The sequence below is a fragment of the Chiloscyllium punctatum genome, unplaced genomic scaffold, assembly GCF_047496795.1.
Source record: "Chiloscyllium punctatum isolate Juve2018m unplaced genomic scaffold, sChiPun1.3 scaffold_176, whole genome shotgun sequence".
Classification (NCBI taxonomy): Eukaryota; Metazoa; Chordata; class Chondrichthyes; order Orectolobiformes; family Hemiscylliidae; genus Chiloscyllium; species Chiloscyllium punctatum.
In genome coordinates this window covers 255,976-268,931 of record NW_027309910.1, presented here as the reverse complement: position 1 = coordinate 268,931, position 12,956 = coordinate 255,976, and the positions used below count along the sequence as shown (strand labels likewise).

Genomic DNA, 12,956 nt, shown 5'->3' with positions numbered 1-12,956 from the left:
GTGAGAGGGGGCATGTGAGAGACACCGAGGGACAGAGAGAGAGAGGGGGGGGTAGAGCGAGTGAGAGGGGGCATGTGAGAGACACAGAGGGACAAAGAGAGGTGGGGGAAGAGAGAGTGAGAGGGGGCATGTGAGAGACACCGAGGGACAGAGAGAGAGAGGGGGGAAGAGAGAGTGAGAGGGGGCATGTGAGAGACACAGAGGGACAGAGAGAGAGAGGGGGGAAGAGAGAGTGAGAGGGGGCATGTGAGAGACACAGAGGGACAGAGAGAGAGAGAGATGGGTGGTAGAGAGAGTGAGAGGGGGCATGTGAGAGACAGAGAGAGAGAGGGGGGAAGAGAGAGTGAGAGGGGGCATGTGAGAGACACAGAGGGACAGAGAGAGAGGGGGGGGGGAAGAGAGAGTGAGAGGGGGCATGTGAGAGACACCGAGGGACAGAGAGAGAGAGAGGGGGGGTAGAGAGAGTGAGAGGGGGCATGTGAGAGATACAGAGGGACAGAGAGAGGGGGGGGGGAAGAGAGAGTGAGAGGGGGCATGTGAAAGACACAGAGGGACAGAGAGAGAGAGGGGGGTAGAAGAGAGTGAGAGGGGGCATGTGAGAGACACAGAGGGACAGAGAGAGAGGGGGGGGGTAGAGAGAGTGAGAGGGGGCATGTGAGAGACACCGAGGGACAGGGGGGGGGGGAAGAGAGAGTGAGAGGGGGCATGTGAGAGACACAGAGGGACAAAGAGAGGGGGGGGAAGAGAGAGTGAGAGGGGGCATGTGAGAGACACCGAGGGACAGAGAGAGAGAGGGGGGAAGAGAGAGTGAGAGGGGGCATGTGAGAGACACAGAGGGACAGAGAGAGAGAGGGGGGTAGAGAGAGTGAGAGGGGGCATGTGAGAGACACAGAGGGACAGAGAGAGAGGGGGGTAGAGAGAGTGAGAGGGGGCGTGTGAGAGACACCGAGGGACAGAGAGAGGTGGGGGTGTAGAGCGAGTGAGAGGGGACATGTGAGAGACACCGAGGGACAGAGAATGTGAGAGGGGGTAAGTGGGAGATACAGAGGGATGTGGGGAAGAGAGTGAGAGGGGACATGTGAGAGACACCGAGGGGCACAGAAAGCGAGAGGGGGAAAGTAAGAGATACAGAGGGACAGAGAGAATGAGGGGGGAAAGAGAAAGAGACATAGGGATACAGAGAGAGAGAGAGAGAGAGAGAGAGAGAGAGAGAGAGACAGAGATGGGGGAAAAGTGAGAGATACAGAGGGGGACACAGAGAGAGAGGGGGTGAAAATGAGAGACAGAGAGGAACAGGGAGTGAGATAGAAAGAGAGGGAAAAATGAGAGACATGGAGGGACACAGAGAGAGAAGGGGAAGGAGAGGGACACAAAGGGATTAAGTGAGAGAGAGAGGGGAGTACATGTACAGTGCTACCTAGAGCCTGCAGCTTCGAACTGCAACGTGACTGTTGACATCGCAATGAAAGAGGTTGTGAGTGAGCCAGGGCAGTGAGAGAGAGAGGCTTCCTGGACAGTCAGTGTGTGGAAGATTGTGGAATGTGGGTGGGAAGGAACCAGCTGTTAACCACCTCCTGAACCTGAGCTCTCCGCATGACTGTGGAGTCTGGACTGTGGCCAATGGTGTAAGGGAGAAGGTCGCAGGGAGGGGAGGAGGGAGACTGGGGTCGGGGGGAGAGAGTGCAGGTGCTGCAGGCTCGGCTTTATATAACCCCCCCCCCCCCTTGTGCAGCGTCTCCCAGTGCCGCGCCCTCAAGGCTGGGCATCTCCTTCAGCTCCCAGGCTGGTTGTATCCGCCATGTCATCACATTCTCCAGGAGCTGCAGCCATGGCCTTACAAGGTGACCAGAGAGTGTCTGGGTGGTCACGGCTATATCGTGTGTACCCTCCTCCCTGTGGGAGCAGCAAAGGGGGGGGGGGGGGAGATGGACAGGTGGCGAGGAGGAATACAGAGTCTGAGAGAGAGAGAGAGAGAGAGAGAGTGAGAGAGACAGACAGAGTGAGAGAGAGAGAGAGAGAGTGAGTGAGAGAGAGAGAGAGAGAGAGAGAGAGACAGAGTGAGAGAGAGAGAGAGAGAGAGAGAGAGAGAGAGACAGAGAGAGAGAGAGAGAGACAGACAGACAGAGTGAGAGAGTGAGGGACAGAGACAGAGAGAGAGTGAGAGACACAGAGAGAGAGAAAGGGAGACATAGAATGGGAGAGAGAGAGAGAGAGAGAGAGAGACAGAGACAGAGATACAGAGTGAGAGACAGAGAGAGAGATAGACAGAGACAGAGTGAGAGAGAGAGACAGACAGACAGAGAGAGACAGAGTGAGAGAGAGAGAGATGGACAGACAGAGACAGAGAGAGAGTGAGAGAGAGAGAGAGAGAGAGAGAAAGAGAGAGATAGAATGGGAGAAGGAGAGAGAGTAAGAGAGAGCAAGAGAGACATGATAAGAGAAAGGGAGGGAGAGAGATACAGAGAGAAAGGGAGACAGAGAAAGGAAGAGGGAGAGAGACAGATAGTGGCAGAAAAGAGACAGAGGGTGGAGACAGAGACAGACAGACACAGAGACAGACAGACACAGAGAGAGAGATAGAGACAGAAAGGCAGGGAGAGAGATACAGAGAGAAAGGGAGACAGAGAAAGGAAGAGGGAGAGAGACAGAGAGTGAGAGAGGGAGAGAGAGTGGCAGAAAAGAGACAGAGGGTGGAGACAGAGACAGACAGACACCGAGAGAGACAGACACAGAGAGAGAGATAGACAGAGACAGAAAGGCAGGGAGAGAGACACAGAGAACGGGAGACAGAGAAAGGGAGAGAGAGAGAGACAGAGAGCAAGATAGGGAGAGAGACAGAGAGAGAGTGGCAGAAGGGGGAGACAGAGACAGACAGACAAGAGAGAGAGAGAGGTTGGGGAGGGGGGTGGTGAGTGGGGGGGAAGCTCTCTCACTGGCACCAGGAATGAACACAGGAGAATGTGGACTCCTTTTGAAAGGGCTCACCTGGGAAAGATACCCAGGGACTGGAGAGGACTTCAGGAGATTGCCCTCTCCCTCCCTCCCCCGTCCACCATCCCTCCAGGCGGTGATTGGATCGGACACGAGTTAGCAGGTGGCCACTCAGCCCCTCCCCTCCAGCCTGACCCCTGCCTGGTTCGATAAGATCCTGGCTGATCGGATCGTAACCCCGAGAGCACCCACCCACTTATCCTGCTCCCCCCCCCCCCAATACAACCCACCGACCTTTCACCCTCTTGTTTAACTGTACCTGAAAAATACTCAAAAACACTTTGCCTCCTCACCGTCCCCCCCCCACCTCACCTCACGGGGAGGGGGAGAGAGTTCCAAAGACTCAAGAGACAGCAGTTCTCCTCCTCTTTGTTTCAACAGGGACCCCCCTGATGTGCTCCAGAAGGACCCTCCCCCCCACATTCTCGCTCCATCCCCCTCTGAGGGTATTATGTGTTCCATTCCAATCAGCTCTGACACTTCTGCACCCCCAGCCCGCCCCCATCTTTCCTGCTGGTTCCGGGGATCGGTCTGGGTAACCTTCACTGGTCTGTCTCCATCCCATTCCTTATACGAGGTGACCAGTGTGTGTGGTCCATGGTCCTCCAGCTGGGCTGCTCTCACCCACATCCTGTATAATGGCAGCAATCACCTCCCTCCTCTTGTTTTCGCTGGTCACTTCCCGGAGCTGCGCACTGCCCTTGTGTGATTCATGTACTCGGACACCCAGGTCCCCCTGCGTCTCTGAGCTCTGCAACCCCTCACCGTTTGGATAACGTGCTGCGTTTTTTTTTTAAAAAGTCCTTCCTGCCCGACCGGAAAATTTCGCCCTTTCCCGCAACGTTCTTCTCCCTTTGCCGGATCTTAGCTAACTCACTGAACTGGTCCCTATCTCTTTGAGGGCCCCTGGACGACACACTTTCTGATCTCTCTCTCTCTCTCTCTCTCTCTCTCTCCGTGCCATCAGCAAACGTAGCGAGCCTACCTTTGACCCTTACCTTCGTCAAATCGCTCCTGTTTACGGGGAAGAGTTGAGGCCTCAGGGCTGACTGCTCGGGACATCGTGCCAGCCTGAACCAGACCCTGTCATTCAGGCAGGCATCTCTCTGTGCCAATGTGTCCCCCTGCCCTACACCACAAGCTTTGCCTATCCACAGTAACCTTCAATGGAGCTCCTTATCAAATCGAAAGAAAGGTGTTTTCCCAATGCCGGTTATGAAGCTAACTGGCCTGGTGTTCCGAATAAAGGAGAGACAGCCCAACGGCACCATCCCCTCATCGGGGAAAGACTGGAATATTAAAACCAGGGTCTCGGTGATTCGGAGGAGCCATTTAAGAGCCGAGGGCGGAGCCCATCAGGAGCCCAGGCCCTGCTCAGTCCCCAGCGCCAAGGGTTGACTCCGATCTGCTTCCCTGGGGATTGTCATTTTCCCGATTTCCTCGTGCCCTGCTCAACACCTGCTCAATTCATCTGCCATTTCCCAATTTGACATTATTCATTCTGCAGTCGGACTTGCTGCTGGAACCACACTCACTTTGCTAACTTGTTTTGTCTGTACATTTTTTTTTCAATGGAAACTCTTATTATCTGCTTTCATATTTCTAGCTAGCTTTCTCTCATGCTCTAACTTCCCCATCCTCGTTAATTTGTTTGGCCATTCTTTGCTTTTTTTTTTAAACATTCTGTTCAACCTTCTGCCCTGTGTGGCCATGTGGTTTGGGTTAAGTTTGGTTAAAGCAGTAGGGTCTGAGTGGGAATAGAGGGAAGAGAGGAGATGGTGGTATAATGGATACCGGGGTTGGGCACGTTGGACGGCCAGGAGAGGCACGCCAGGCTGAATGGGCTCGTTTCTGTGTCTATAACCATTCTGCAACCGAGGGGGACAGAGAGAGAGAGATGCCATACTATCCCAGAGTCAGGTTCCTTACAAAAGGGTGAAATGCAGAGGAGGAAGTGCTGAAGTGTGATTCACAGAGAGAGAGAGAGAGACAGACAGACAGACACAGGGAGAGACAAAGACAGGAATGGAGAGACAGAGAGAGAGAGAGAGAGAGAGAAAGAGACAGAAAAAGACAGAGGCACAGAAGAGAGAGAGAGATAGAGTCTGAGAGAGACAAAATGCGATGGAGACCGAGAGAGAGAGTGGGAGACAAAGAGAGATAGACAAACAGGGAGAGACAGAAACACAGAGAGACAGATAGAAACAAACAGAGAGAGAGAGAGAGAGAGATGGAGACGGAGAGAGAGAGATGGAGACACAGAGAGAGAGATGGAGACAGAGAGAGAGATGGAGATAGAGAGAGTGAGAAAGACAGCAACAGAGGGAGACCAAGAGAGTGATGGAGACAGAGAGAGTGATGGAGACAGAGAGAGAGTGATGGAGACACAGAGTGATAGAGACAGAGAGAGTGAGAAAGACAGCAACAGAGGGAGACAGAGAGAGTGATGGAGTCAGAGAGAGAGAAAGACAGCAACAGAGGGAGACAGAGAGAGAGAGAGATGGAGACAGAGAGAGAGTGATGGAGACAGAGAGAGAGTGATGGAGACAGAGAAAGAGAGAGAGAAAGACAGCAACAGAGGGAGACAGAGAGAAAGATGGAGACAGAGAGATGGAGACAGAGAGAGTGATGGAGATAGAGAGAGAGAGATGGAGACAGAGAGAGAGAAAGACAGCAATAGAGAGACGAGAGAGAGAGAGAGAGAGAGAAATAGAGAGAGAGAGGCAGCGAGATGGAAAGAGAATGGGTGAGCTGCTGACAGGGCAGGACCAGTACAGCCAGAGTGTTGGCCCAGACTGCTCACCTGCCACCTCCACAATGTCACCGGGAACGATCTCCCGAGCCTTTATCCTCTGTACCAGCTTCTTGTCCGTCCGGTACACCTTCCCCATCTCAGGCTCGTACTCCTTCAGGGCCTCGATGGCATCTTCAGCATTCCTCTCCTGCAGCACAGAAAGATCCCACAGGGGGGTGGTTAGACAGGGGCAGATAGAGGCAGTTGGGCGGCGGGGTGGGGGGCAAGAACAGGGAAGGATTCGGACCGCTAGGCGGCGTTGGGTGTGTTTGAGCGAGCTGAGTTCACGGATCGCAGACAGTTGGCACACAGATGCAGCAAGTGATCTGGGAGGTTAGAGAATTCATTGCAAGGGGAATGGATCGTGATAACAGGAGAAAGTTTGCTGCCGTTGTCTTATCTCTTATCAGCTCATATCTAGATTACTGTGTCTGGTTTCTCTCTCCGAGCTGCTGGGAGTAAGTATGTGGTAAACCAGTAGGTCTCAAACTACTTGTGGGATCTACTGAGCGCAGAAACGCAAGTGACTTTGGGAAAGCAGCCAAGCGAAGCTTTCAGAGAGCCAAGGGATGGGGTTTATTGTCCTTAATTGCTGCAAGAGATGATGGTGCCCTGCGCTGGGGGGCAACTCTTTCTGATCTTGGTCTGCCTTTCAAAAACAAGTCTCTCTCTCTCTCTCTGTCCATGCTGAAATTCTCTCTCGGTTGAACTATTTGGGAACCCAATCTGGGTCTCAGCGTCTCGCCTATCTTGTAAACTCTGCAAAGCTGAACTGTGATCACTCTCAAGAGGCTTGCAGCTGGCCAGACTGCCCCTTGTGAGCGGGAAACTATCTGTCAGTCTGCAGCTGTCAGCGGTTCGATCTTGTCAACAGGAAACGTGGCGGGCTGTGAGAAACCACCAAATCTGACCTGTTGCTTTTTCACCGGCCAGGAAGGTGTTTCATCTTTTTCCGTTTCAAGCACCAACCTCCGCATAGCAGCTTTTCAGTGTGCACTGTGTGAGTGCGCATGTGTTGGGATTAAGAGAGGGTGTGGCTGTAATTCTGGATGACAGAGTCCATGTTATCGAGCTTCATTACTTGTGGAACAGTGCCCCGGACCCAGCCCCATATCAATCCTGTGGCTCCAGGAGCAGGTCAGAGGCTGGGAATCCTGCATCAGGTAACTCCCCTCCTGACTGCTCACCACCCCCCCCAAACCCCTAAAGTCTGTCCCACCAACAGCAAGGCACAAGTTGGGAGGGTGAGGGAATAATCCCCACTCGCCCCAGACGAAGGGGGCAGCTCTGACAATGCTCGAGAAGCTTGACACCGTCTGGGAGAGAGCAGCCCCCCCACCCCACCTGATTGTCCCCACATCCACAAACACCCCGTCCTTCCCTCCCCCACCGATGCTCAGGAACAGCAGTGTATACCCTCTACAAGGTGCACTGTGGGTATTTCCCAAAGATCCTCAAATAGCACCTTCCAGACCCACGGAGACTTCCATCTCGAAGGAAAGGGCTATCAGATACACAGGAAGACCCAGCCCCCCGAGAGCTCCCCAGTCCAAGCTCCTCACCGTCCTGACTTGGAAATATATCAGCCATTCCTTCAGTGTGGCTGGGTCAGAATCCTGGGATTCCCTCCCTAAGGGTCTACCTACAGCTAGATTACAACAGGATCGGGACCAGATGGGCCAATGGGCTGAGAAGTGGCAGATGGAGTTTAATTCAGATAAATGTGAGGTGCTGCATTTTGGGAAAGCAAATCTTAGCAGGACTTATACACTTAATGGTAAGGTCCTGGGGAGTGTTACTGAACAAAGAGACCTTGGAGTGCAGGCTCATAGCTCCTTGAAAGTGGAGTCGCAGGTCGATAGGATAGTGAAGGCAGCGTTTGGTATGGTCTCCTTTATTGGTCAGAGTATTGAGTACAGGGAGTTGGGAGGGTCATGTTGTGGCTGGACAGGACATTGGTTAGGGGCCACTGTTGGAATATTGCGTGTAATTCTGGTCTCCTTCCTATCGGAAAGATGTTGTGAAACTTGAAAGGGTTCAGGAAAGATTTACAAGGAGGTTGGGAGGGTTGGAGGGTCTGAGCTACAGGGAGAGGCTGAACAGGCTGGGGCTGTTTTCCCTGGAGCGTCGGAGGCTGAGGGGTGACCTTATAGAGGGTTATAAAATCACGAGGGGGACATGGCTAGGGTAAATAGGCAAGGTCTTTTCCCCCTGGGGTGGGGGAGTCCAGAACTAGAGGGGCATATGTTTAGGGTGAGAGGGGAAAGATATAAAAGAAACCTAAGGGGCAACTCTTTCACCCAGAGGGTGGTCCGTGTATGGAATGAGCTGCCAGAGGATGTGGTGGAGGCTGGTACAATTAAAACATTGAAGAGGCATTTGGATGGGTATATGAATAGGAAGGGTTTGGAGGGATATGGGCCGGGGGCTGGCAGGTGGGACTAGATTGGGTTGGGATATCTGGGTCAGCATGGACAGGTTGGACCGAGAGAGAGAGGGGGGGGACTGAGAGACACCAGTCAGTGTACAGATATCTCCCTGAGAGAGAGACAGAGGGGACTGAGAGACACCAGTCAGTGTACAGATATCTCCCTGAGAGAGACAGAGAGGGGACTGAGAGACACCAGTCAGTGTACAGATATCTCCCTGAGAGAGAGAGAGAGGGGACTGAGAGACACCAGTCAGTGTACAGATATCTCCCTGAGAGAGAGAGAGGGGGGACTGAGAGACACCAGTCAGTGTACAGATATCTCCCTGAGAGAGACAGAGAGGGGACTGAGAGACACCAGTCAGTGTACAGATATCTCCCTGAGAGAGAGAGAGAGGGGACTGAGAGACACCAGTCAGTGTACAGATATCTCCCTGAGAGAGACAGAGAGGGGACTGAGAGACACCAGTCAGTGTACGGATATCTCCCTGAGAGAGAGAGGGGACTGAGAGACACCAGTCAGTGTACAGATATCTCCCTGAGAGAGAGAGGGGACTGAGAGACACCAGTCAGTGTACAGATATCTCCCCGAGAGAGAGAGAGGGGACTGAGAGACACCAGTCAGTGTACAGATATCTCCCTGAGAGAGAGAGAGGGGACTGAGAGACACCAGTAAGTGTACAGATATCTCCCTGAGAGAGAGAGAGAGGACTGCGAGACACCAGTCAGTGTACAGATATCTCCCTGAGAGAGAGAGGGGACTGGGAGACACCAGTCAGTGTACAGATATCTCCCTGAGAGAGAGGGGACTGAGAGACCCCAGTCAGTGTACAGATATCTCCCTGAGAGAGAGAGGGGACTGAGAGACACCAGTCAGTGTACAGATATCACCCTGAGAGAGAGAGGGGACTGAGAGACACCAGTCAGTGTACAGATATCTCCCCGAGAGAGAGAGAGGGGACTGAGAGACACCAGTCAGTGTACAGATATCTCCCTGAGAGAGAGAGAGGGGACTGAGAGACACCAGTCAGTGTACAGATATCTCCCTGAGTGAGAGAGGGGGGGGGGACTGAGAGACACCAGTCAGTGTACAGATATCTCCCTGAGAGAGAGAGAGAGGACTGAGAGACACCAGTCAGTGTACAGATATCTCCCTGAGAGAGAGAGGGGACTGGGAGACACCAGTCAGTGTACAGATATCTCCCTGAGAGAGAGGGGACTGAGAGACCCCAGTCAGTGTACAGATATCTCCCTGAGAGAGAGAGGGGACTGAGAGACACCAGTCAGTGTACAGATATCTCCCTGAGAGAGAGAGGGGACTGAGAGACACCAGTCAGTGTACAGATATCTCCCTGAGAGAGAGAGAGGGGACTGAGAGACACCAGTAAGTGTACAGATATCTCCCTGAGAGAGAGAGAGAGGACTGAGAGACACCAGTCAGTGTACAGATATCTCCCTGAGAGAGAGAGGGGACTGGGAGACACCAGTCAGTGTACAGATATCTCCCTGAGAGAGAGGGGACTGAGAGACCCCAGTCAGTGTACAGATATCTCCCTGAGAGAGAGAGGGGACTGAGAGACACCAGTCAGTGTACAGATATCTCCCTGAGAGACAGAGGGGACTGAGAGACACCAGTCAGTGTACAGATATCTCCCTGAGAGAGAGGGGGGACTGAGAGACACCAGTCAGTGTACAGACATCTCCCTGAGAGAGAGGGGACTGGGAGACACCAGTCAGTGCACAGATAGCTCCCTGAAAGAGAGGGAGAGAGAGTGAGAGAGAGAGAGAAAGAGAGAGAAAGAGAAAGAGAGAGAGAGAGAGAAAGAAAGAGAGATTTTTAAAAAATCCAGTTTTCGGATGAGGGTGTTGCCTTCTCGATGGCCATTTGTCACCAATTACCCAGAGGGCTGTTTGGAGTGAGCCATATAGCTGTGGGTCTGGAGTCACATGTTGGCCAGACCAGGGGAGGATGGTAGGTTTCCTTCCTCAGTGACCCAGGTAGGAGCAGACTGGAGGCTCCGAGAATTTCAGATAGTTGAGTCAGAGGGGTTGGGAGCTGGGGAAAGTGGACGACTCAGAGTGCCAGGGGTGGGGTTCTCCCGCTTCGGACGGGAGACGAGACAGAATCTCTTCTCTCCGAGGAGACGGGGCGAGTGGGAGGCAGGGCAGGGGGAGGCTGGGGTCCACAGAATGCGTCCGAGGGTTCGGCGAGGGGAGCGGGAGGAGCTTTAGGACCCCCACCTTACCTGCCACACGCCGACCACTGCGTTTGCGATGAGGATCAGCAGGATGACAAAGGGCTCCACAAAGGCTGTGATCGTCTCCTCTCCTTCCTCAAACCAGGCCAGGACCTGCGATGGAACAGAGAAACACGAGAGTCAGCACACACCGGGTGCCCACAGACCGACCCGCCGACAAAAAAAAAAACTCGCGCAAAGAAAACGGCTCCAGCTCCTTGTGATAGAGGCGTCCTGTTTGACTCTGTCTGCCCTCTCTCTCTCTCTCTCTCTCTCCCTCCCTGCACCCCCCCGTCGCCTCACCTCCGAGTCGGAGGGCTACGACTGCAGCAGCACCGCCCTCACACAGCGTCAGGGCCGACTGAGCGTTAACTCCACCGCGGTTAACCGGGGACGGAAGGAGAGGATCCCAAGGCCGTCCATCGTGGTAAGCATTCGTGAGGAGGCCGCCAGAGGGTTGGGAAAGTTTTAAAAACCCACCAAAGACGACCGGTAAAACTAATGACGGGGGAGGTGCCGGTGTTGGACTGGGGCGGACAATGAGAGGACACTGGGGCTCATTTAAAATCACGAGCTGATCCTTCGTAGCAGAGCGAGGAAACCATCCTTGAGGGTAAACGTGCAAGTAATTTCAAAAAGAAAGAGACCAGGAGACGAAAACGAGGGAGAGAATAAACCCTGAGGGGAAGCTTGCGAGTAACATGAAAATGGACTGTAAGAGCTTCGTTGCGCAGGTGAAAAGGAGGAGAGAAGCTAAAGTGGGCATCAGCCCCTGAGAGGACGAGGCCGGGGGGAATAATAATGAGGAAGCATCCTCGAAATACTTCACAGTCAAGAACAGAAGCAGGGAGAGGACATAAAGAGGGACACTGATGGGCTTGGAGATCGACCAATGGCCTGGACGGAGATGGTAGATGCTCTGGCAGGAATCTTTCAGGATTCCTGAGCTCCCGGTAACTGAAAAACAAACTGCCAAAGCAACACCTTTCTTTAAACAGAAAGGAAGGAGAGAGGGGGACAAACAAACATCGGGCGACTGTAGTCAGGTTCACTTCATGTCAGTGACTGGGAAAATTCAGAGGTTCAGTCTGAGGGATTTCATCGCAGTTAGAAATACAATTTACAGTCAAGCAAGGGTTTAGAGGGTCATCCCATCAAACACTCCCCAGGGACAGGGACTGGGACAGCACGGGGTACAATACAGAGTAAAGGTCCCTCGACACTGTCCCCCCATCACAGGGACTGGGACAGCAGGGGGTACAATACAGAGTAAAGGTCCCTCGACACTGTCCCCCCATCACAGGGACAGGGACAGCAGGGGGTACGATACAGAGTAAAGGTCCCTCGACACTGTCCCCCCCATCCCAGGGACAGGGACAGCACGGGGTTAGATACAGAGTAAAGCTCTCTCTACACTGTCCCCCCCATCCCAGGGACAGGGACAGCACGGGGTTAGATACAGAGTAAAGCTCCCTGTACACTGTCCCCCCCCCATCCCAGGGACAGGGACAGCACGGGGTAAGATACAGAGTAAAGCTTCCTCTACACTGTCCCCCTTCAAACACTCCACAGGACAGGGATAGCATGGGGTTCGATACAGAGTAAAGCTTCCTCTACACCGTCAGTCCATCCCAGGGACAGGGACAGCACGGGGTGAGATACAGAGTAAATCTCCCTGTACACTGTCCCCCCATCCCAGACACAGGGACAGCACGGGGTAAGATACAGAGTAAAGCTCCCTCTACACTGTCCCCCATCAAACACTCCCCAGGACAGGGACAGTACCGGGTTCGATACAGAGTAAAGCTCCCTCTACACTGTCCCCCCATCCCAGGGACAGGGACAGGGACAGCACAGGGTTAGATGCAGGGTAAAGTTCTCTCAGCACTGACCCTCCCACAGTGCGGGGCTCCCTCAGCGCTGACCCTCCCACTGTGTGGGACTCCCTCAGCACTGACCCTCCCACAGTGCGGGGCTCCCTCAGCACTGACCCTCCCACAGTGCGGGGCTCCCTCAGCACTGACCCTCCCACAGTGCGGGGCTCCCTCAGCACTGACCCTCCCACAGTGCGGGGCTCCCTCAGCACTGACCCTCCCACAGTGCGGGGCTCCCTCAGCACTGACCCTCCCACAGTGTGGGGCTCCCTCAGCACTGACCCTCCCACAGTGCGGGGCTCCCTCAGCACTGACCCTCCCACAGTGCGGGGCTCCCTCAGCACTGACCCTCCCACAGTGAGGGGCTCCGTCAGCACTGACCCTCCCACAGTGTGGGGCTCCCTCAGCACTGACCCTCCCACAGTGCGGGGCTCCCTCAGCACTGACCCTCCCACAGTGCGGGGCTCCCTCAGCACTGACCCTCCCACAGTGCGGGGCTCCCTCAGCACTGACCCTCCCACAGTGCGGGGCTCCCTCAGCACTGACCCTCCCACAGTGCGGGGCTCCCTCAGCACTGACCCTCCCACAGTGCGGGGCTCCCTCAGCACTGACCCTCCCACAGTGCGGGGCTC

At 54.2% G+C, this 12,956-nt stretch overlaps 1 protein-coding gene across 1 annotated transcript in view; it reads right to left on the bottom strand.

Moving 5' to 3' along the window:
* LOC140471871 (sarcoplasmic/endoplasmic reticulum calcium ATPase 1-like) overlaps positions 1 to 12,956 on the bottom strand; it is a 58,201-nt gene that overhangs the window by 29,051 nt on the left and 16,194 nt on the right. The window contains exons 4-5 of the mRNA XM_072567444.1: positions 10,460 to 10,564; positions 5,795 to 5,933 (exon numbers count right to left, since the gene is read on the bottom strand). Of these exons, the coding sequence (XP_072423545.1) occupies positions 5,795 to 5,933; positions 10,460 to 10,564 (244 nt within the window). The remainder of the gene's footprint in view (positions 1 to 5,794; positions 5,934 to 10,459; positions 10,565 to 12,956) is intronic.